The sequence below is a fragment of the Rhopalosiphum padi genome, chromosome 4, assembly GCF_020882245.1.
Source record: "Rhopalosiphum padi isolate XX-2018 chromosome 4, ASM2088224v1, whole genome shotgun sequence".
Lineage (NCBI taxonomy): Eukaryota > Metazoa > Arthropoda > Insecta > Hemiptera > Aphididae > Rhopalosiphum > Rhopalosiphum padi.
Window position 1 is genome coordinate 40,288,766 of NC_083600.1, and position 26,836 is coordinate 40,315,601.

The 26,836-nt window shown below is 29.8% G+C and overlaps 1 protein-coding gene across 1 annotated transcript; it reads left to right on the forward strand.

Annotated features, from left to right (window-relative positions):
- The first annotated feature begins 20,505 nt into the window (after positions 1–20,505).
- Positions 20,506–23,746, forward strand: LOC132931062 (uncharacterized). Its single transcript, XM_060997260.1, has 5 exons — positions 20,506–20,792; positions 21,806–22,439; positions 23,124–23,192; positions 23,318–23,410; positions 23,610–23,746. Exons 1-5 carry the CDS (start codon positions 20,506–20,508, stop codon positions 23,730–23,732), a joined length of 1,206 nt encoding a protein of 401 aa, XP_060853243.1. The 3' UTR covers positions 23,733–23,746.
- Positions 23,747–26,836: the final 3,090 nt, after the last annotated feature.

Here is a 26,836-nt window from a genome sequence, read left to right on the forward strand (position 1 = left end):
AATTAAGTAAAATTAATTTGGATAATATAAATGATTTGAATTTTCGTGCAAGGACATAACATTTATAGGTATATTCAAATAATTGCAAATTTTGAATATTTTTGTGAATTTTCTAAAATCAATACATTGTTATAAAAATTAAATTTGATAATTTATATTTACGGTGAAATAATCTACGATATTTCGTTACACGTCAAGATTAATTCAGCACCAACATAAATTATATCCACTTTTTTCTGTTTTAATGTTTTTTTTATGGTTTTTCTCTCGTTTATACAGTTTTTATTTATGTCTTACGTAGTTTTGTTTAAGTTTGTAACCACACGCAATTAGTTGTAACAAATAGTATATAAAAAAAACTCACATTTTATCTATGAAATTACATTTTTGTTACTTCATTTTATCATCTTATCTGTAGCGGTTGTGGTTACGAAGGTGGGACACTTTTGAATTTTATTTCTTAATCAATATTCAATTTCTTAATTTAATTTGAATACATTTTTTCTTAGTATCTTAATTAATGAACAGTAAAATGGTTTAGTTTAATGTCGTAGCCCGTAACTATTTATTATAAATTTAATGATTTTAATGTAACCTGTTACAATATAAATAAAATTATATTTACATGCAGGGCTTCAAAAAGTTTTTTTATATCATTATAACGGAAATATATTTAAAAATTTAATGATATCAACAAACGATAAACGAAAAAAAAAATACCATAAAAAAAACAAATCAATAAACATGATTTAAAACTAACAACAGTACCTATGTAAATTAAAAAAAAAATAGTTATAATTAACATTAATAAAAATGATGTTTCTCCATTTTTTACGCTATATATTATCTACTTGTTATGACATATTACATTGTAATTCTAATGAACATTTCTATTTCATTCATTTTTGTTTAACCTTTTGGGTATGATAAATTCAAAGTTTGCTCATTGTATTGTTAACAATATGAAATATTTTATTTTATTTTTTTTATATATTAAATATACTTATTACTTTATTAGTATATTTTGGTAATTCAACTAATAACTAATATACTTATGTTTAATTTCATATATGTTTATAATTTAGTAACCTACTTTCGAGGAACTTTGTATTAAACTTTTAAGCCTCGATTATAAAAATTGCACGTTTAAAACATTTTCAATTGCAAAATTAGATGTCAATTTTCAAATCCATGTACATAATAATATATATAAATTATTTTTTAAGAAAATATTATAAGTATATATCAATAAGAATAACTTATTTTAACCTTTTTAAAATACTAGATTCAATTTTTTTTTGTCTGATATCACCCTTGATTTATAATTAATTTATCAACTAATTATTGTGAATACAGATATAATATAATAACATAAAAAGGTAGGCAAGTGGGTTTCGCTCTGCTGTATAGTAGAGATGGAGAGTATAGGTCACTATAATTGATGTGTTAAATTTGAATGCAATGACAGGTATCATTGTACACGAAAAACGATTCTCGACGGAGATGATTTGTCAGTCTAGGATAATTAATAGGATATATAATATTATTACTTATATTTAAATTGTAATATATCGTTACAATAATTAGTAAATTTGGTGACGAAGAACTTACAATGAAAGAACAAATAATGGGTAAGCACCCAAATAGTGCACTCAACGAGTGAAACAGATACTTGAGTATATCTTTAGTTCAACATAATATGGACCTATACAGAACGAATAGTTAAATACGCGTAGAATTGCACCACGTTGACCGCACAATAATATTAAAATGTTACCTATTTGGCTATTTACCTACAAGGTCAATGCGGTGGAAATAGAAGGAGACACTTGATAAAAATCACGAGTTTATCGATTGAACAATTTAACGCGTGGTATAGATGAACTGTAAAATAAACTGTTCGTCATGATATCCGGGTATCAACGTAATTGTGGATGTCCATTTTTCAAAAAAAAAAAAGTAAAAACATAGCGGTTTAAACAATATTACCACAGAATAGATGAAATTTCATAAATTCTGCGGTAATTATACATTTTTCTTAAATCGTAGTGTCCCGTTCCGATTAATACACCATACACTACGGGTTCTATGCGGAATTCGAATTCACCTTATTTTTTATGCTCACAGTAAGTTATACCTGTACATCGTTGTTAATACCTAGACCGCCGCTTCCGGTATTCGTTTCCATTCCATTGTCTTCCCCGCCCGTACAATGACGTGAAATCGTAGGCAGAACGTTTTCCGAAGTTATTGCACATTTCACGTGTTGCGTATACAAGGCGGTGGCGGTGGCGGTGGCGGTGATGACAACGATGATAATTTGAATCTGTGGTCACGCCATTATATTATCATTATTATTATTTCTACTGTCCGAAAATTTCATCCGATGATATTTTTGGTAAACTATTTCATACTTTTATGGGTAATTTATAAATATATAAATATATATGTTATTACGTTATGTACATTGTTATATAATATTATTTGATAAATATAGACTTACATAATATTAAAAATTAAATTAAACGAGGTGATAATATTTGATGAAATCCGTGGCTATTAAATGTATCGAAATGTGTTCAACATTGGCTGCTAATCTGCAGTGACGTAGTTAGACTTACAATGTGGAAAGAGTTTAAATCTAGTAACTGATTCAAATATAAAAAGGAATTTTAGAAAAAATTATTACGACAAAAAAATTTAGTTTCCGTTATAACGCCACAGGCTGTATTAACTTTCCAGGTTAAAAATTTGTCTTGGATTTCTTCTTGATACACATAATATGTATATGGATAGAATACTTTTTAAAATTATTTAAGATTAAGAGTAGAACATTTAAATTTGTATGAACAATTCTACTCGAAATACTTTTAAAATATCTACTTAGGTAATTTGTCTGATAATTCTTCTATACATTTGAACTAACTCAAATCGATAAAATATATTATATTTTATAGTTAATCGAACATAATGCATTTATTTGTATCGATCAATAATTTATTTAATTTTTTAAAATACCATTATTGTACAGATACTAATAGTATATACCTGTTGAATAACATAACTATACCTATTGGCTATTACCTATATACACGATTTATGTTAGGAAGTCGATATAGTGTTATTATTATCTACTGACAAAATAGTTATTAAAACAACATTGAACGTCTGGCTTTTATCTCGCGGTAAGTATCAAGAATGTATCAGACGAAAATAATTATAGGAAAATAATTTTTTTTCGAGAGAGAAAGATAAATAGTTTCGAAAATGCGATATCGGCGTGTACTGAAAAAGTATTTAGAACATTTCAATAGAGTATAACCGATTGCGGTTATCTATTAAACGCGTATACCTACCGTCGTCGCGGGGTGAACATGACGGATAAAAAAAAACGTGAATGACGTCGTTAAACGACGTTTCGATATAGGTACCTGGCGATTTCCAAACACGCTCGTCGCACGAACGAGGCGTCTCGCGTAACAACTAACCGTGGCCGAACGGTGTGAATTTGTCTTTTTCACGTGCGGCTAATTAATCGCTTAACGCGCGGCACAGACTATATTTTACAACGCCGCTGCAGTGTCGGATCCGCGAAGAGATTATATCGACAGCCGGCACGTCGCTTATTTTTCGCCCCCGCGAACAACTGGGTCAGTGTAGTTAATTAAAACTCCGCGCAACGCGTTCGACGGGCGAAACGAGTTACCCGCGCACTCGCCCGGGAGCCGCCATAGGTATACGAAGATCTGTATGCCCAGCTTACACAACACAAAATTAATCGTAATAATATATCAGCTACAGATTAATCCGATCGACTTGCGACGGTGTAAATAATTATATTAAAATAATATTATTATTATTCGGTTTGGAGAGCGACCACTCTCGACCCGCAGTACGCGATTTTAATAATATTGTTTTTCACGCGTTTATATTAATATTATCACGACGTGACGATGAATAAATTCGGTCGATAGACCAAATGTTACCCGTATGATGTATAACAATACGAATAACGTAATACATTGCATAACTATATATAAAAAAAAAAAACAACGTAAAGAGTAAAGACAGCAGCGTGTAATGTATCTACTTCAACACGTTACACGAATTAAATGTACTTTTTCAAACGTGAACGATTTAAACGGCTTATTACCGGGTAAGCGGTAAACGACGAATAACGTACATTTCCTGAAAAATTATTATGCGGATACATGCAACGACAATGACTGATGCCGGTTTTAATATACGCATCAGCGAGCTGTGGTACACTTATTAGTTATTATTAGTTTCGTCCGTCTTTTCACTGTTGTCTTTAACTGGGTCAATCGAATTTTACTTCGAGTAATTAACACCGTATCGACCTTAAAATCGTTGCACGCGAAATAATGACATTGCAACACCAACCCGGTCCGGCCTTGACGTATGACATAAAATTTGCAATTTTTTTCTAAATTGAGAGTGTAAACCCACCTGTATATATAATAATATATAGATACATATTACTATATTAGTGTATGTACATGTTCCACAGAGTGTAGTTTGAAATTTCATAAATTTTGGTTTCATTACCAACTTACAAATACGACGGTTTTACATCGACCGCGTGATTATTCGTTCTGATGTTCCCTAACGATGGATCGAACGTATATATTTACAAAATTATAAAAAAGTTACATTGCATTTATTGCATTTCAATTATTTTATATTATCGCACGCAATTTATCCTTTTCGAATCATACGCAAATATAAAAATATTAGATATCAAATGTATGTACTAATAACAATGAAAAATAACACAAGCAAACAAACAAAGCACTACAAAATTTAACAACGTTTAAAAAAATGTATATTGTAGTAAACAAGTAAACGAGATATACGACTATAATAGCTATATACAAAAAACATTGATAATATATATATATATATGTATGCAAAGAAGTAATAGTGTATGACAATGCCATAGCGAGAACACAAGTAATAATAGTGCATTAAATTATACGTAATAATAATATGTATAATAATAATTTATGATTAATTACTGCAATGAAAATGTTGAATTGGTGTTGAATTTTTCAGCGTATCGTCGTCTTATTTTGTAGACATTTACATCTCGGATTAGAAATAACAGCCGTTTTACTGGCGTAAATATTTTTAGACCGTAAAAAATAATAGTCTGAAGCTATTTGGAAATATTTTTAAAATAAACTATAGACACTTATAATAATAAAATTGTTTTTGTTATTATTACAATTTATTATCTATTTGGCTTTGTGTTAACGTTGCATTTTTTTGGTTCGATCGTCGAATATTTATGTATTTATGATCGTTGGCTATAGACAATATAATTATATTATAATACAATATTATTTTATCATTTAATAGTTGTGCCGTCCGTGTTCTAACCAATACGTTATCCGTATTTACGGTGCGTGGCGCACCGGTTCGTGGTTGTCGTATAATATATGATATATAGACTGGCGGCGGTGTTCGCTTTCGAAATCGAATTCCGACACGTTCGCGGTGGGATTTTCGTTTTCGTTTTTTTTTTCCACCAGTTTTTCGGCCAACCGCTATGTTAGGACTATGTATATGTGTGTACGTGTGTAAAATATATCGTACCTATTACAATATGATGCGTACAATAAAATACGTACCAAACGGCGATAAAAGGAGATCGCGATGACGCGTCACAACTACGAGAATTACATTGAACATTATCATACATACTTCAATTTTTTTTTCATTTAATAACGAATTTATTATAATTTTGATTTTTGAAATATATTATAATTAATATACTCTTAAAGATTATATTTTAAAATCGTTGATATTTTTGTAGAACTTGAAATGTCTTGTGATGATACAAACTTTTATTTTTAAAACGAGAACCCCCTCCTCCTTTTTTATTGTAAATTATATAGTAGCTAATTTTTTAAAAATATTTTGATAAACCTAATTCGAAATTTCAATGTGTAGTTTTTCATTTATTAAAATGTACTACGGAAAAAAGTCCTTAGTTAGTCTTACAAAAATATTAACATAACATGTAATATTGAATTTAGTGTTTATATTATATTTGAATTATTATAAATACCAAGAGCAATAGATCAACCACAAATAAACAAATAGCAATGTATTTAATAATCATAACTTTATAGGATTTTATACTTAATATACTGTGTAGCTATTGGACGATAGTGTATACAATGACGACCAAGAAAACACGCGGGGAGCACCAAAGACTTACAATATACATTATATAATATTATGTATGTATTATGGGGCTATAGATAAATTGGGTCCGCGATAATTTGTGTTAATTTTGAAAGCGGTAAGTTGAGTCCCGGGTATGAACTATTGGCGCAAATAAGTCTAAAATACTAAAAACTTAAATATTTTATGTTCATAGAATTTACTTATGAATAATTATGTTACAATAATTCTCTACGTGTATTGCATAGGAAGTATCTGTTCTGGCCAGAAGCATTTAAAAAGTGGTCCACCGCCCAGACATCAATTAATTCTACGCATCAATAGATAAACAAAAATTACATAATTTTTAATTATTTATACCATCTATTGTTTATTTATAACATGTTATTAAAAAAAAAATCCCATATATTTTAATTAATACCATTTATGCAATATTAATTTATAATCATAATGAATTATAAAATTTGACGTATACTAACATTTTTTTTCTGGAACCCAATTTACCAATCCCGCATATTATAATATACTAGCTGTATAACTCGACTTCGCGCGGGAAGAAATAAAAAATTTAATTTATGGTACTGCATATCGGTATATTTTGATCTCATTGTGCCTCATAGTTCCTCGCGGAATTAATGCAAAAGCAATTTTCGTGGCGTTGTTTGTACAAAATGGCAAATAAAAAGGTTATAACAGTAACACATTAATGAAAAGTTTTTGAAATCTATAAACTTGACGCGTTTCGTTCTGACAAATAGCAATACTAATTTTTTCCAACAAAACCCCATGGTTGGAAAAATCGATTTAATTTAAATTCATTGGTTTTTATTTTACACGTATATTTAAGTACATAAATATAACATGTAATTATTTGGATTTAATTTAATTTGTATTATTTATTTATTTGCTATAGTAGAATTTGCATGCGCCCCGCGCCATTGCGCGCCTTGGGGTGTTCCCGCCGCCGCGGTTTGGCGTCTCGTGGTAATATTACAGTCGTGGACCAAACACAAGCGAAGGCGGTAATCATTTTATTGTTATATTCATTGTTGTTATTGCGGTAACGCGTAACGTGATTAATACAATTAGCGTGAACGAAAAAGCGGTGGCGACGCGCGGCGGCTAGTTTCGGACAACGGCAACCGTGTCCGGCGGCGATACTGCAATATTATAATATATAAATAGAGAAATCTATATTATATATGTTCGTTCGCTGTTGTTTCGGTTCAATTAAACATGTTTCGCTAATGAATCTCACGATCGTCGTACACGTGACAATAATAATAATAATAAATATTCGAATCGTTTGTTTTCGTGGTACATAACTACTTATGTAGGTACACGCTGCACAAAAAACAAACATCGCAGTTTTTCTATATTAATCTTGTTACGTCGGACGGTTGTGACGAGACGACCATCTTGCGGGGTGGGGGGAAGTCGTCGTCGAAGTTAGAATGTTATTTTGTGATCGGCGAATCGATTTTTGAATTGATATAAAAACAAAAGAATTGATTCACCGAAAATCGATTTTCTGTCTTATCTAAAAATTATTTCATTTAGTTTATTGAATTACTTATAACAACGGTTTCAGTAATTAAAAAATAAATAAAACACGTATCAGAGTTATTCTCAATTTTGGTAAATTTAAAATTTAATATTTGCCATAATTTTTTAATTTTTTACTTATACTGCCTATGTCTATGTTTATTTTTGGACTGTTTCTTTTTCGTTTTCATAATAGTTAACACATTTTGTTAGAAACACTAGTTGTCGTCACCAATAATATTGTATTTTTTATATTACTCTCTATTTCTACCATTGTATGATACATGGCGATTGAATTCAACACATGAATGCCCCTAAATTGCCTACCCAAAGCACCGTCCAAAATGTACACGTTCTTGTACGTAATTACGTAATAATAAAATTATTAAATAATTTTTGTGAACCACTAGCTATAACAGGGCGTGGCGGAGAAGAGGAAGGTGGCTTGTTTAGTAAGAAGACGTCGACAAGTAAACATATTATTATGCGACACACATTTCTTAAACCTGTCGTGTTTATAAAACATTGTAATACATTTGAGTTACAAAAATTAGAACTTTCCAAACTTGAACTTTTATCATTAAAACTAAATTCATCCAAGAAAGATTATTTTTATTTCTTAATTCTAATTTCAATATGTTTTGTGAAAAATTTATCGTATTTAATTTAACTGAATACCTATTGTGTAAGGTAAGAAAATACAATTTTTTTTTAACTGTGATTTTATTAAAAATGTATACATAATACCAATATTATTATACAAATATTATTATAATACTCTCACAGAATAACTAAACATTTTAAAATATATTTTGGCCGCCATTAAATTATGTTTTACCATTTATTTAAATTAATGGTTTTTATATGATATGTAATCATGTACGAGTGGACGAGTTTTGTCTAATATAGTTAATGTTATTTGTCGGCGTGGACAATAATTATGATATGACGCTAATGGCGCATATGATATATTATACAATATCCGCAGGTATGACACTCTGGGGAAGATTTATGTGGTACTTAGTTTACGAAATCCCGTTAAATGTTTCAATACATTTTACAACCGATATTAAAATGTAGGTATTTACTGAATCTAATTTGATAGTAAATTAAAAATAATTATCTAAATATAAGCAATATAGCCGTGTATAATATAGGTTAATCTATCGTTGTGTTAAATTGGACATTAGCCATAGTCGTTTAATTTTCATCAGTACGAATAATATATTACATATTTCAAAACACACTCTCCTGATCATTCCACACTTAATAGTTTTATAAAATAATTTATAAACATGTAATTTGTCTGACATTTTTTGTTATCAGTTAGCAGTAGAATTCGGTGAAACTAAACCTATAATTTATTTGTTAATTTTAAATCATATAAAATCGTTATCCGGACTGAAAGGTTGAGATAAAATTGTGTCTCTCAACATAATTTTTTTTTAAAGCTATCTTTTGCATGCGATGAACAATACTCTTAATTGATTGATACTATTAGATATGCCATAAGTTATAATGATAAAAAGTTTAGGTATTAATAAAATGAATACAAAACTGTGACTGCATAAAGTGATATTTTTGAATATTTTTCAGGTACACAATAATTAAATAACGCATGTTTGGTATCGTGTTTGCTATGTATGGGATATTTAAGAGGAAAAAACTTCGTATCGTATCGTATAGTATTTTACAAAAATACCTGAAAACGGTTAAGTATGATAAATATATGACTAGAGAAGTACAAGTCAATTTACCGCCGGTGCAAAATACTGTATCGGGTTATATTGATAATAATATATTAATGCAAGAATTTAAAACTGAATAAACTGAAATTAATTATTAAATAAACAATAATAAAAAACGATTGTTTATTTTATACATACCTACCAATATACCATAGAGATTAATTTATTTTCCCTAGTAAATTTAGATTTATTTAGATTTATATATTATTTAAAAAACAATTCAAGGAAAGTAGATGTCGAGTGTACCACACCATTAACTAAATCACTATAATGAATATTTATTATTTATTTATATTTTATTTTTGTTTTAATTTTATTATTATTATTATTATTTATTATTTAATATTTCATGTGAAAAATAATGCAAAAACAAAAAAAAATTTATCAATATTAAATATTAATAGGAATATCAAATATTACGGATTATACCTACTTTCGATCTCAAAATGTTACTTTAATTAATATTTATTATTAAATTTATATTATTATATTATTATAATATTTATGAATATACAAGACCTTTATTTAATGCATTAAGTTTGTTCTAAAAGACTCGGATATCTTGTCAGTTTTTGCCTTTTGGGAATCAATATTATTGTAACATCTACAAACCTGGAATAGGGTAAATTATTTTAATTAATGGTTTTCAATAGATTAATAACATACTTAATAATATTCTATTTAAATGACCTAATGCGACATAATACCACCATTCAAAAGTTATTACTTTTTTTTTTAACTAACACATTTATCATTTTAAGTTTTAACTAATTCTTAAACAAAAATGTTTTAATCCGGATATGTATTCACATTTATAATGTATTATTATTATTATTATTAATCAGCTGATTAACATTCGGCTCCGAGGTCACGGATTCATTATTATAATATAGATATAATATTTACTACCACTACAAGTTATCCATAAAAACAGTATTAAATAAATTAACAAAATATTGTCTTTTTTCGTTATTGTCCATAATTATACATTATTTATATACAATGAAGGTTATGTGGAACAAATAGGGCCTGAAATAATAAAATTAGGGCCAAGTGCACAATTTTTTTTGAGGCCCTCAAGTCTAAAAAATATTCTAGAAAAATCTACATAGAGAGGGGGGAAATTTTGATAATAAAAAGTGTTAAATACTAAAATACCCATCTCAAAACTCATAAAATATTTGTAGATTATTTAATGTACTATAAATACAATTTAGTTACTTGGTCTAGTATATTAAGGACAATGAAAATACAATACTAATTAAATAACATAATAAAATTATACTATGTTAAATTATTAAAAAAACTTATGGATTTTATTATATGAATTTAAATTAAAATAATTAATTTTCAGTCTTCCATAAAATTATAAAAATGGAAAATAACTTATTAATTTAATAATTTATTTTATATAATTAAAATGAAATAAAAAATGACCAATTTCTATAATTTCTATTTCCATAACATTTTATCATAAAAAAGTTTAAATTAGTTATTCGGTATCAAATATTTCCGATATTCAAACATTTTTCTATTATTATTATTTTAATTTTTTTTTTTATGGTAACTGATTAGCACTGGGCTGTGGAATGACAAAAATAACCAAAATTCAACTGACAATTTAATGATAAGAATATATTAAAGTCATTGACAGTTGGTATTTCATTTTAGAAAATACATTTTTGTGGAATTAATTAAAAAAAAAAAACAATTGTCTATAACTTACAGAGCCCGGGGGCCCCTAGAAATTGGGAGCCAAGTGCAAGTGCTCCATCTGCACTTGCATAAACAGGGCCTGGCCCAAAAATCGAAAAAATATTATTTGTTTGTTATAATATTCTAAACACATAAATACCTAATTATTGAACTTCGTATCATAATATTATACATAATTATTGTGTAGTATAATATAACAAATCAAAGTTATTTAATCTGTCATATTCACGATATATTTGTTCAATGGGTTTATTTCAGTCATACGAAATACGACTGATTGGGATTTTAGAATGTAAGACGAGAGCATAATTGGTATTGAGGGATATGGAAATTCAATAATTGTAGTAAATCAGAACAGGCGAGTATTGATTAATTTAAAAGTTATAATATAAAGCAAACATCGTTAAACTTGCGTCTGGAGTCATGATAATCTTAATTAAGATTTAAGACTAACCCGAATAGTTATGTTGTTTGTATTATAAGTAATGTTTTTAAATCAAAATCAAAGAAAATGGAACTGGACGACTTGGACGAGGGACAGTTATAATATTAAAACGCAGACGTAGTTTCAAAATTAATTGGGGAATTGGAAAGTACACCGTATAATGAGTAATCACTACCTATCGCATAGGTATTGTACTATATTATATTGAAGTTTACATGGGCGAATATCATTTTTTAATTTCGTTAGCCGCGCACAGTATAATAATATATCAATTTGAAATAATATGATATGATGCTCGACTTATATCCTTTTGTATACGTTTAAATTGGATCCGGAGGCTACGCGTCGTGTTTCTTTATTTAAATTCGATTATCAATACCAATAATATAAATTGATAATATTAATTATACCTTGAACGTGAATCTTCGCGGAAGGCCAGCAGTCATCGATTAATTAGATACACAACGGAAAGTAGGTGACGCGTATTGGTGTTTTGTAAATATTCAAATTCAATGTTATATAGTCGAAGATTTGAGTCAGCCTAGATAAAGATGTATTATTATTATTATTATTATTATTGTTAACTGTATGATGCCAAAATGTCGAACATCGATTGTTCTAATGACGACAGCACTATACGGAGTATGTTAACAAAGACCAGTATTACGACCGTATTTAATGGTATCTTAACGATAAAAACATAATGATAAAATAAAAGACCAGGAGCAAAACATTGTAAAAACATAACAATTAAAGCACTGTTATCGAACAAACTCTAAGGCTGTAACAAATTGATACGCGAACTAATTTCTTTCTGCCTTTTTTTTTTGGTAAATACTCATAACATAAAATAATCATTATGATATTATGAATATGGATTAAATAATTAAAACATAAACGTATAAGGTTAAAATTTGATCTGTAACAAATAATAAATAAAAACTACGTATTATCAATTTAAAATATATTTAAAAAAAATGTATTACAGAGTACGTATTATTATGTAAAAATAAAATTAAGAACCGTCATCGCGGGCCTGTATATAGCGGTATCTACAAACATGAACCGTCTTAAGCTCATAACACATCATCTTATAGTCAAATCTCGCAGTGATAATAATCGATTTGAATATTTATCACACACACTATTTATTATCGGGAACCAATCGTCGTTAAAGCGCGTCAACTCTTTAGTGATTGCTCGCGTATAGTCCTAATAAAAGATCATAATATAGAGACTAGGACGCTGCCCATAATAATATAACGGTGCACGCGGTGAACGTTTTTACAACAGCTATTACGTATCAGTAGATTTTGCGTTAAAACTCTGCTTCGGTGGCTGTTTATGATACAATACCCAATATAAACCGTATATGAAATCAGCGTACGTCTATATAGTTTCGTCGTACCGAATGTTCCGAAACCGCGCGTTATTCCTAACCGGCCGACGGCGTTCGCGTGGGCGTGATGGGTGGTGGTGTTCGACCGCGGACCTCGCGTATTAATCAATCTGATAAATGATTAAAATATATTATATACGAAGCGATTTTTTTCTTGCGTCTCGCGCGTGGTAGTCGGCCGGGTCGCGCGAGATCGATCGATTTTTTTATTGATTTATTTATCGTAGGTATATAGTAAGGTATATACGCGTATCATATATATATACACGCATCGGCGTTATGAAAATATCGAAAACAAATAATTCATGAACATGCGCTGACACGCGTAGTTGGTTTTAAATAACTTCTGTGAGCGTTACAGGTATAGGTATGTTTTATATTATACCTATCGTCCGCCGCCGCCGCAGCCGTCGTCTCGTTAATTACGAAAACTGGGCGGACGAACCGGCGGCGGGTGCAGTTGGTGAATACGTGTAACTGTCAGTTCGCGTTATTCGGCAGTCGAACCAATAACTGATAATCCGGACGGACGAATATATTACATTTTATAATGTGTATATGTATACGGTCTGTGTGTATGGGCGCAATTATTGCCAAAACGAGCGGTGTCGGCGAGTGCCGATGAAATTGGAATTTTCACTCAGCCTGCAACTGGTTTAGTGTATTATACGTTATTATATTTAAATATTTTTTTTTCCATTTCGAAAAGCTATCTCCGAGACGATCGCGACCGGTAACGAAAGGCCGACTGGTTTTACCAAAACGGTATTTGCTGCTGCCCGCAATTATACACATCCGTATAATACTATTATGTACCTACCTAAATTATCTAAGGTACATATTATAATACAATTTATCTACCATTTTAATATAATATTGTATACACAATCGAATTACTGTAACAATAATATCATTGACGCTATTATGTATACCTGCGTGGGTATACGTTCGAATAGTTTACGATTTCGTTAAAATTTCGATCGACTGCGGTGGTGACGGTCGTAAACAAATCGCCAACACGAATTTATCGCGACCCGAGCCCATTATTAATACGATTTTTTTTCATCTCAGATTTAACGATCTGAGAAGACGTTTAACGGGTTGCGGAACAAATCGCCAAACGCACGATAGGAAAATTTGCCGGCAAATATAAGCAGGTATATACCACATACCTATTATACGGGGTAATCCATTTAACGCAAGACGTTCATTATTTCAGAAAATACTAACGGCTTTGAAAATATTTCTTTAACATAATTATTTTAGATCGTTAAAAAATAACATTTTTTGGGGAAAAATTATATTAATTAAATTTCGAACCGTATTAGTTTATAAGTTATAATTTATAAGTATTTAATGTTTAGTGGAGTAGTTGACAGATTTTTTGGTTTTGGGTGGTACCTTTTATCACTTCACTCATCTAAACTTTGTGAATAAATAGTAGAAAAATAGTTTTTTAACCATTTGCGAATAGGTGAAAAATATTTCCAAGAATGTTATTGATTTTTTAAATAATCAGTGTGTTACGTTAAATGGATCATCCAATATACATACACGGATACACGTATAATACGTGTCGTACATTGTGCGGCTTACAGACGTATTGGAATGGCATTGAAGTTAATTGTTGCGGCGACGACGGAAATGTTGTCGAAAACCAAATAGAACGTATCGCACGCGACGTATACCGTGTGCGGCGTGTGTAATAAATAATAATAATAATAATAATAATAATGCATATTATATTAATATAGTTGTAAGACGATTAATTTTATTGGGGTGACGTATTTGACCAGGTGATATAGTTAACCGGATGTAGAAGACCAAGTTTTCGATCACCGTCTGCAGAAACGAGGAATGATTAGCAAAATATTCATTATAATAATCAACTGGACCATGATGAATTCTGACCATCAGCTATCGTATCGATCGTTCATGTTATATCATATAAAAATATAACGAAACATTTAACTATTTTAGTAATATAATATAATTGAGTGCAAGGACAAATGAAAAAAGGGTTTAACACGAACAGGCTCGCGCGATTGATCGTCGATGATCGAATAACATTTTTTTTGTCGAAATAATTATATTACACATATCATCATATTATAATATACTATAAAGTATATTATAGATCGGTCAGCTCAACTAACAGTTTGCTAGTAATTTTTTTTTATATATTTTTTTTAAAACCAAAAAAATGTTTATTCAGATCAACAGAGATTGTGTTACGAATTTTATTGCACAGAACGAAAAATGCATGATTGCGGTACTCACGAAAACTAGTTTTGAGACGGTCGGGCGTCCGTGAAAAAGTTTAAAACATAATATACTTACCCGTGATTCGCTTTCGATCGGTATCTCGAATCGTGGCTATAGGTAGGTATAGGAAATGGGTATTCGGTTAGGTGGTACCTGCCTAGGTCCCGGTTCGATAACCGGCGGCCATTTAGGAATATTGTGTCTTTTTTCCTCGACACGTGTACATAAGATTTTACTTTCGCAAGTCGTCCGGTCCAACAATCAGATTGTTATTAAAACACTACCTATGTACAACAATTATAATACAAACAGAGTCGATAAAGATTTGTTTGCAAAACCGACAAAATTCGAATTGTGTTAGGTAACAAAAAAATATTATCGATTCAAATTTTAAACTGTTCTGTGCATAACTTTTTGATACTTATATTTACTCTTTTGTCTTTAGATTCACACATTTCTACCTAACACGCGTAAGCTTCGACAGCTCGCGTCAATTGTTATAATATTATGTTTGTTACGAATCCCTTTGATTTGTACACGAACAGATTGTTGTGGTTTATTTTAAATCAATAATTCTTGCATTATAATGTATATTGTATACATAATATTTTAGTACTTATATATATATTATCCGCAGTATAATAAAATAATATTAAAAACTACATGCAAGAGGTTACTATGTTAAACTGTTATGCGGTTTTCAATGAAACTCTTTGACAGGGTCAACGAGCGCCGTCGCACGACGTATTATTATCCTCATATTTGATTTTTCGTTAAGGCAAAAAAAAAAAAAAAAATTCTATTATGCATGCCAACCCGTTCCGCAGTATAGTGGGGCGGAGGGGAATGTGCGTTTGCATAAAGGCGAATGCAATAACAATTAATAATTAAAATATAAAAGTATGTGTGTGCACTGCGGACAACGCCCGGTCGAGTTCTCATATCGAAGGTTTTCGATACGCTTGTGATGTATTCCGCGCATAAACGACGAGAAGAAAAGAATCGAAAATCAATGTTATGTTAAATTATTAAATATCAATATCGTATTAGTACAACGTTACACACAGTTCGTATACGCGTGAATAACGTTTTACAATTATTTTAATTATCTTACGTTTTTTTTTTATTCCAGTATTATTGTTACATACACACATTTCCGACTGTGTGTGTGTGTGTGCATTAATCACGCGTTTCACGTTCCTTGTAAATACTACGGTTTTGTTTTATCATTATTTTATTATAACGTGTCGGTCGATACTTCCTGGTACGAATTTTCTCGTTGATTTCTCGTTCTTTATTTCAATATCTTCCTTGGAACGTTTCCACGCACGTGTTTCTAATTATTAGTGATTAAAAAAAAAAATACATTTATTTCCAATTAATCACGGTGGTCGACAGAATGTCCGTGTAGTACAAGTCTACGACGATAAACACGGCCGATTGTCACAGTGATATATTCTACGCAACACGCGTACAGTTCACATCGTCTTAATAATTATATTTTACAAGCTTTACCCAGTTCGAATAGTAATCTTGTAATTTTTTTTTTGAAACGTGATTTATTTTTAATTTTTTTTTATAACAACTATCGTATAATAATAATAATAACACCTATGCATATAATATAATATATACTTTAACCGATGACTGTATCGTAAAAACGCATATGTCAGATAACGTTATTATATACCGGATAAATATATACATTCAAACACACTTTTCGTCGATTATGTGATATTATTTATTAGTACTACAAATTAAGTGTGAAATTTAGTTTATGATATTTTGTTTTTAGAAAATGGGTAGTACGGTTGAAAAAAAAATCAAGATATTATACTTTGCTGCGATTATTAAACCTGTACCGTACATAAGATGGAGACACAGAAGAGTTATAGATTTGAAAGTAATAAATCACTATAGTATAAATTCTAAAAAAAAACTATTTATTGTATCATGATAATTATTATAATAGCTAGTTTTGTATGTATATAGGAAAAATCGATTAAAGGTGTTATTCGAATATTAGTAATTTTAAACGTTTGGATTTTTGACTAGCATAATGTAATAAACTATATTTTGTATTATTTGTTAAACAAATGTAAAATTGTAAAAAAAAAAAATATTTTTTCTTAACTCGTTTCATCGTAAAATCTGAATTACTATACTATGATATCACTGAAAAGTTAAATATATAAATTAAAGACAACAATGTTATGTAATATAATATATTACCTTAATGACATATAACGAATATTTTAGTACATTATTATATATAATATTAAGCTACTAATTTTTATTGTAATGGTACTACTTATTTTTTCAAATGACTAAAAAGGTTATTGTGAAAATTTAAATATATGTTTAACAATTATTATTCATTTTTACAATCTAAAAGTGTTTAACTTTCAGTAACCATAACATTTTTAATTACTTTCCTTTAATTTTTTGTATCATATAAAATTGATAATTTAAAAATAACTTAGCCAGTAAGGTACTGTTATAAAATTATTGTGATCTGAGTAAAATATTATGATACGCCATAGTCTACGATATCACCAGAGATTTCAACCGCTCAACAGAAAATAATATAATACCCATAGGTAAACGGGCATACTGCTCTTTATTATTTTTTTCAATAATTTATTCACGTTGCATTTCCGTATAAATGACGAAACCGAATATTCACTGCAGTACGTAATTTTTCAACGTTCAAAGTCATTATATTATTATAATAAAATATGCTAACACAGATTTCCACGCGATGTTTATGTCCAGCGCTATTCAATAATTTAAGACCGCCGTGTGTGGACAATAAAATTATTATTAATAACGCCGCCGATGGGCAATAAACAGGTCGCCCGTGAATTTCCTCTAGATAATTTTCACACACGTCGAATTTAAACGCGCGCTGCAGAGCTACGATAGTAAATTTTGGCAGTACGCGTGTAAATTGTAAAATACATTATAATAATATTATAATGAGGATCCTTCGACGAGAGCATCATACCCGTATTTCGTATTATTATACAATACATTAAAAATGTTTCGATTTGGTCGAGCAATTTACATAGACAAAATATAATATAATATCTAATATGTAAACGAATTCAGTACACACAAACACGTCTATTCGGGTGTTAATAATAAGTGATTCTAATTTTTCACGATTGTCGTTAAATAACGCTACGGCGTTCACGCGTTTTAACAGCTCGCTATATTATTATATTTTATATACAGTGCGATGTTCCCGAAATCAAATTCACTATAGTGTATAGGTAGGAAAAATAATAATATCGAACTGCGCATTCTAGTTTACCGATCGGATTGAATAACACATTAAACGTGTTTGTGTATCAGATTTAAAATCGAAAAATCGTAAAAATTAAACACCTGCGCGTAGCATTATTATAATATGTGTACGTTTTACAATTTACTATACTAGACCATTCGAATGTTGTATTATTCGATACATATTTATACTTATATATACATTAACTATCTAATACAATGGTTCTCACGACAAATGCGGATCGCTGTTTAGGGATATACTATTTGTAAGGTATCTACAATATGTCATATACGGGGTGTTTCTGAAGCGAATGAATGTTTATTACAACTAGAGTGTTTATTTTTACATTTATAATAGATAATATAAAAAAAACCCAGATTTTGATGTTTTGGTGATACCAAAAAATGTCTGTGAGTGCGCGTATACTAGTGACCCCATCCATTTCAGAAACACTATGTATTACTATTATTAGACTCTAAAATAATAAAAATTCTATTTAATACTGATCCGAAAGTCGTATTGGTATATCACAATGATAATCTCGCTCGGTCTGTTACCGAGTTTGTCGATCGACGCATAAATATTTTGAATTCTGATCGCGTGTATGGGGGCACGAAATCTACTAACCACGTCGGACGCGGATCAAATCACATTACGTGACAGACACTTTGTAATTTATACATCCTTTCGTTTGCTCGAACGTCGCAATAATATGATAATATATTACTCGCCGTATGTTTTATACCTCCTCATGCGAATATTCTAATATTATATCGTGCGAGACCGCGGAGAGGCGCACGCGCGTCCGCAGCATCACGTTTTCCGTGTAACCGGGGCGACGGGGCTCGTTATACAATTTGTTTCGGTGAAAAACACAATATTTTTCTATACGGAATGGGCGGAATGAAACGCGCGCCCCGGACAGCCCCAGTCACACAATAACACACGACAATAATATATGGGGAATACATTATTGTTTTATAATATATATTACATTGTGCGTCACGTGTCCACGTTTACATGATACCTACCTATATAGGCACAATATTGTGTAGAGGAACAGACACGACAGTTGTTTTCAATATAACGATTCCACGAAAGCATATTATATAGGTACTCGTTTTAGTAGACATGTGTACATATTTTATTATAGTAAAGTTACCAGATTTCTATAAGAGACATCTGGTGAAAAACAATTTGCTGAAGCGAATTTCACTAACCACTGAAGACAAATTTCCTCATTTCCAATTCGGTTCTAGAAGCAAATGTTCTATAATACAAAAAATCTACAGATAAGTCGCTAATTTTTCTTAAAAAAAAAAAACATAAAATGTTTTCTATTGTGTTCCCGGACATAGAGTATACATTTGATCATCATAATAAAATAGTTATACACGTTACACTTAAAACAAACAGTTCTATTAAAGTTTGAGTTCCAATGAAATATTCAATTAAAATTCTGAATTTAATGGTGTAGTATACTAATATTTGATTAATGAATTAATTATTATCCATAACTAGTCCATAATACATATTAGAAAGCAATCATTGGAAGCTAATAATTTATTGTTTTTTATAATATTTGGCATTTAATAAATGCATATTCATATTTTATATACCATTTACACAGGTAACCCTACTTTTGATATTTTATTAAATTATGATGAGGTCAAAGTCAATAGTTGTCAATAGTATTCTCTACCTATAACATTTTTTCACGGGACGTGCAATATTATAATGATATATGAAAAATAATAATGGTTATTTTTGCGGTAATATGTTATTATTTTTATTTTGACAGCCTAGCTATTAACAATTCGATAATAATATTTATTTTAAGAAATCAAATATTCTTATTTTATTTTCAGTTTTAAACATTATCGAAATGACTACTGTTTTTCATGTAACCTTAAGACCTTTTTTAATTTTGTCAAAGTGTATAGGTTTAATTGATATTTCGTATACAGTGAAACCGACTGGGTTATTAATTTATAATATTAAATCAGTGTTACACATATTTCTAGAAATAATACGGTTTAGCGTGTTGTTGATTTGCAATTATATGTACATTTTTCAGTTAAATTCAGAAGTGCATTTAATTCAGATTATAGGTATAGTTAAATTTTGGATTGTTATAATTACAGCAAGACTATCAAACAATCGCATAATTGAGTAACTATTTATTATATTTTATACTTTAATTAATTAAGTGGTGGAATTTGTTCATTTGTATTAAATTAATTAATCTTTGGTTTTTAAGTCCTTTGTTTTCGATGAAATATTAATTTAAAAATAATTAAGTAAATAATAGTAAAAAAACCTTATAAAATTAAACTAGTATAATATAATATTAAATACACACTCATTTTTTTAATTCTACATCAACAAAATAATCTATAACTTATTAATTCATATTAATGCCCAACCTATCTTAATTACCTATGCTATTATAGAAATTTAGCCGTAATATTTCTTTGGAGCATGAAAAAAAAAACAAATTTAAAAAATATTTTGTACAATTTGCATCCCGAAATAAAAATTTTGATTTGTGGGTACACGAATTGCGTCTATCTTTATCTAAACGATTACATGGTCCATGAACTACGTCCGGTTATTCAATTTTTTAAGTGAAGTTGATCAATATTTGTGGATGGGACTTTTAAAAGTTTCCCAAAATTGTTTACCCAATTTTTTACAATAGGTCATAATTTTCACATTTGGAATTACAATGAAAAAAAAAACGGTTTTGTTAAATAAATAAGTGTTGAGTAAATATATTCGTCTTCCAGCAGTTTATATACATTTATAAATAATCTTTCACATTTATTAACAAAAGTATTCGGCATATTTTACTATAGACCCCTCCCCTACCAAAATCAAATTTGCCACCAGAAACCACACTCAATATTGAAAATTTTTCTATTTAAAAAGTGTATAACCAAACAAAAATTTAAATATAACATGCGTAATTTGTTAATCAAACGAATTCTTTAATCTGATTAGAATTTAAAATATAATACGTATAAAGTTTCATACTTGAATTTTAATAATTTTATAAAGGTAAAATAGAATTTAGAATGCAGCGATTTATTGGTTTTAAACGAAAATTAGATAGACTTACACATTTGATTACATTTATTTTATCTCAATTAACAGTGCAGTGACTCAAATTTATTTGTTTTCAGATTTATTAATGGTATGATTGAATTCGATCGAAAGCTAACACCAATTTCAACCAGTTTGTTGATCCAACAGCATTCATTAAGTAAAAAACATTGGGACATATTTTTAATATCATTATTTGCATACTTTATTGTATTTGTATCTTTACGCATTTTTGTAAGTCCTTGGAAGACTGTAAACATTTTTTTATCAGCACACATTTTATTCTCACCGCCATTTTTTTTGGATTTCGTTGTTACGAGCTTTCTGTGTTTCTTTCTTCAAAACCTACAAGCCAGATTTCGGACGTTAAACGATTTTTGGAAATTTCTTCCTGCCGAATCGGTAGCTGTTTTCAACCAATGGACACACATTGAAATAGTTTTTTTGATGGAAAAAATGCGGTTGTTACACTCCGAACTCAGCGAATTATTAAAAAAATTTACTCTAGGTTACGGTCCATTGCTTTTGGCTTTCTTCACATTCAATTTCAGCAATTTACTCATCGGCTTTTTTTTCATGGTCAAAATTCATCCATTGTCCAGCAAACCTACAGCTTTAGATTTCAAGGAGCAAATATTTACTTTCATAATGTATGCACAAATTGTCATATTCATGTTGTCCGTTATCGTGTGTGTTTCGTTAATAGACGACCAGGTAACTAGTATGATGAATAGTATGATTAACTTAGCATTCTATCTCCCCCGTGTTGATATATATGTGTATAATATATTAATATATATGAAGTCGAAAATTAAATAAGAAGGAAATAAATAGTATCATATAAAAGTTCCGAAATTCCAGTTACCTTGGCATTTCATTTCTGATATTAAATTTGGAATTAAATGGATCAAAAGAGCCAAACGTAACATCTACACATTTATTAAAATTCAGAACATAATATTATTTTGAGTTTTACTTAATATTGATTATTAATATTATATTATAAACTATCATAAACGCAAATAACTGTAATTTATACTTCATAGGACTTCCTAATAATTTTGGACAGTGATAAATTATTTAAATATTTCTTTTTATCTTAAGTGCTGCATACATTTTAATATAACCGCATATTTTCTTTAATCATGCATTTTGCTGTATTCTGGTTTTTGAAATTTGTATTTTTTGAATAAACATAAATATACGGTATTTTAGAATATTACGGACAGTTCATTATTCGATTAAGTTTTAAAGGCGACATCTAAACACCAAACTTTCTCTTATCTTATGGTGACACCAATAAGTTATCTTTTTTAAACAAGGGATGTTTTCATATAGTCATATCCCTAGCTAAATTAATTTTTTTCTGGTAACTAATTTGAAAAAATATTTTTACAGCGAACGAAGATAATATCATATCTACGATTATACCGAATTTCAAATTTACATACGGACGTTAAACTACAAGTAAAACTTATTTGTATTAATATATATAGTTTCTAATGGTTTAACACAAAAAAATATTACTTAAATTACGAACAATAATATTCATTTTTTGATTTGTAATTATTAATATTATTATAAATATTCAGATCAAAATGTTTATGAATCAAATGTCAGTTTTTGAATTCGACCAAATTACAGCTTTTGGATTATTTAATGTAAATTTAAATCTTGTTGTATCAGTAAGTGCTCTTTGACTTTATTAATTTTTTATATTGTAATATGTAAATATTTTTTGTTTAGTTTATCATTTTTTACAGCTCAAATATAACTAAGTATTTATGTTGTGTTTGATTTTTAAGTGATTTTACTTATCAGTTTAACATACCTTTATAGGATAACTGCATATGGCTAATTTTTTATTTAAATTTTTCATTACAGATACTTGTATTAGGTATAACTGGAATAACCACATTAGTACAAATGAAACATCATCCAATGATAATGACATTGAATAATGACACTAAATCCTACTTAACAATTGCACATAAAGATGTACATTGATTTGAATTATCTAAGTTCAGATATTTTACCCCATAAAATTTTAGAAAAATATAAGTTTATCGTATTCATAATTTAGAAAATATATTTTTTCTGTCAGGTTAACAAATGTTTTCATTCGGTTTTTTATTTAGTTATTTTAATGTGTATTAAGTAAAATGTATAATACAGTAAATCATAGTTTTTAATATTTTAATAAATATTTTCTAGTTTAGGTAATAAATATGTTTACTTGAAATATTTTTGTAATGGCATTTAGAAGAATTAATAATTTAATTAAAATGTATGATGTGATACATTCTAATCACGGTCGTGTAATAGTTATTTATATACCATGTATAGTTAATTCACTGAAACTTGATATCTTTGTTTCTATACTTCTAGACTATTATGTGCAATTTTAGTGTGCTTTACTTTTTTACATATATTTTATTCGGTATATTATAACAATTTATTATTTTATTTTAATATGTGTTTGGATTATTCTTAGCCTCTTATTCCTTTCAACAACTATATACATAATATGTACATACATTGAATACGATTAATATTGCTTACTGATGATTATAGGATATGAGTGGTGTATATAAATGTTTAACGGTGTGGGGATAATTATCTAATCTAACCTAATCTATGTTGAAAAAAGAGGTGTTCTAATAAAATTGTACGTCTTAAAGATCTACAGCAGAAAATAGTTTACAATTTAAATGTATATATTATATAAATAAACTAAAAACATATTTTTATTATTATAACATAATTTTATTATAAATTGTGTATTTAGTCATTTTGGTCTGTTTATATAATGGATATTTTCTATTTTAGATTTTCGAACAAAATAATTTTATTGCAAAATTAACTCCACTCATCGTTTCCAACTCCGACATCAAGTTTGCCACACCTAATACCCCGGAGCGACTTATCTTTGGTTAATTTTGAGGTTTATCTTTGCTAAACCTACGGCTAAGTATAAGATCCGTGCAGTTTGATTTTAATGCAACTTGGTTTGGGCGTGACTTGGTTAGTACACCGTAGTACATAAGCATTGAGTATGAAAGATAAAATAATTACTCTAATCGAACAATTTAATACAATTATTATTACGACAAAATCTTACAAAAATTAAAAATAAATAAACGTGTTAATAGAGTAGGTTATTCTATTTAATTATGTACATAAATTCATCGCTGATAAATTTAATATGATTACAATTTTATATTTTGATTTTTTAATAATTATTTTTATTTTGATATGATGGTAAAAAAGGTGTAGGTATATATTATGTTTTTTAATTAAATACATATTGTTATGGCTTGTTTAATTTGAAATAATAACTCATGTTTTTGAAGTATCAATATTCAGTCGTAAATACGATCGGCTGTAAATTGTTCATAGAGATTTTAAAAAGATACAGATTAGCTACGAAAATAATATAGAAGAAAATCTAGGGCGTTTCTTTATATTTTTTCCGTTTCACAGAAAAACAATAAATCATAGATATGTGTTTGAGAACCTGAATTTTTTTTTTTTATTATGTTAATGTAGTTGCATTATTCGTCGGTTTGTTAGGAGCAACATATATAGGGACGGTAACGGCGTAACGCAAAATTATAACGTTATATCTAACGAATAATCCATCAAGTTACAAAAGATAAACTATCCAGACATTTATATATATAATATATTATAAACATTAGAACTATAGGTTGTTGGGACAATGTGGGAAAGTTGCTGAGTGAATTTGCCGTTTCGCGTCCCCAATTTCGTTAGAATAATTCAAGGCAGTCTTTTTTTTTGTTGCTATTGTTGCAAAATATCGTTATACGTTTTGTTATGACTTGGTCGGGTCAAACTTAACACGCACGCGGAACGATAACTAACTCGTTCTGACGTGATGCTAAATGGAACTGGTGTTGCGCGGGTACTTCCGTGTTCTGTGTTTTAAATACCGGTCGTAAGGGATCTAGTTTTATCGTCGTTGTACTAATCAACGCCGAGACCAACGAACGTGCATACAATAATATAATAAACAATTTCGACGTGATGTGTATACCTATACCGGGTATTGTACACCTATATAGTCCCACTAGCACGAATAAAAAACAAAAAAAAACGTCGTTATTCGCAGATCGCGTCGGGACGGCAGCTGTGTACGCGAGACGACAACAGTCGACCGCAATCTCGGTGCCATCATCATCTCGGCTTCTAGCTGATGCTGCGCCGGCGAAACAGACAGAGAGAGAAAGAGAGAAAGAGAGAGAGAGAGAGATCGACGCTTAGCAGGCCTCACGCTCGCCGAGCGACACGACTCGGCGGACGCGTCTCCCGCTGGTCCCGTCCGGGCGCGATTCTCATCGCGACCGACCGATCGGTTGCCGCGGCAAAGTGTGCAGCTCATTAACATAACGCGACGTATAAAAATGTTCGTTCGAGCTGCGTATTACAATATTACGGCGTACACGGGTATCGCGACGTAATAAACGGTTTCGTTCACGTACGTTGTGTATATATATATTACATTGTATAGTTAGAAGTATTATACACGCGTATGGCGGACGTTATATTTTCTTCCTCTACACACACACACACACATATAATATATATATATATATATATGTATACTCGCAGAGACTTTTCTTTTCTTTTTTTACTTTTCACCCACCACCTGGCCGCCGTCGCCGCTAATTACCATATTATTATTATCGTATACACTATATACGCACATGCAAAAATACACAGGTACGCGCATTTGAGCTTCCGAGGGGACACGCACGTGTGTACATATATATATATATTATATTGTATAGGTGTGTGCAGCTACGGAGCGCGTGCGACGGCGGCGTGACAAAACGATCGTGTGCGCGATTGATCCGAAGACGCGGAGAAATCGCGTGGCGGAATGCGAAGTGTATAATCGACACGACATATCGGTGTCCCCTCATCCGTCCACCGAGCGGACTCGGCTGCTCACGACCATCGCGGAGACGCGTCTTTTCGCCGAACGTATATTTATTGTAATAATACCTATCTCGCGCGCGAAGAGATAATAATATCACTGGGCTACTGCAGCGGTGTTATAGCGTGTATATATATAGGTATCAGACGGG

Coding starts and splice junctions, on each gene's coding strand:
- LOC132931062 (XM_060997260.1), top strand. CDS start 20,506: ATGACTACTGTTTTTCATGTAACCTTAAGACCTTTTTTAATTTTGTCA. Junction 22,440..23,123: donor TTTCGTTAATAGACGACCAG/GTAACTAGTATG, acceptor ATATTTTTACAG/CGAACGAAGATAATATCATA. Junction 23,411..23,609: donor ATTTAAATCTTGTTGTATCA/GTAAGTGCTCTT, acceptor TTTTCATTACAG/ATACTTGTATTAGGTATAAC.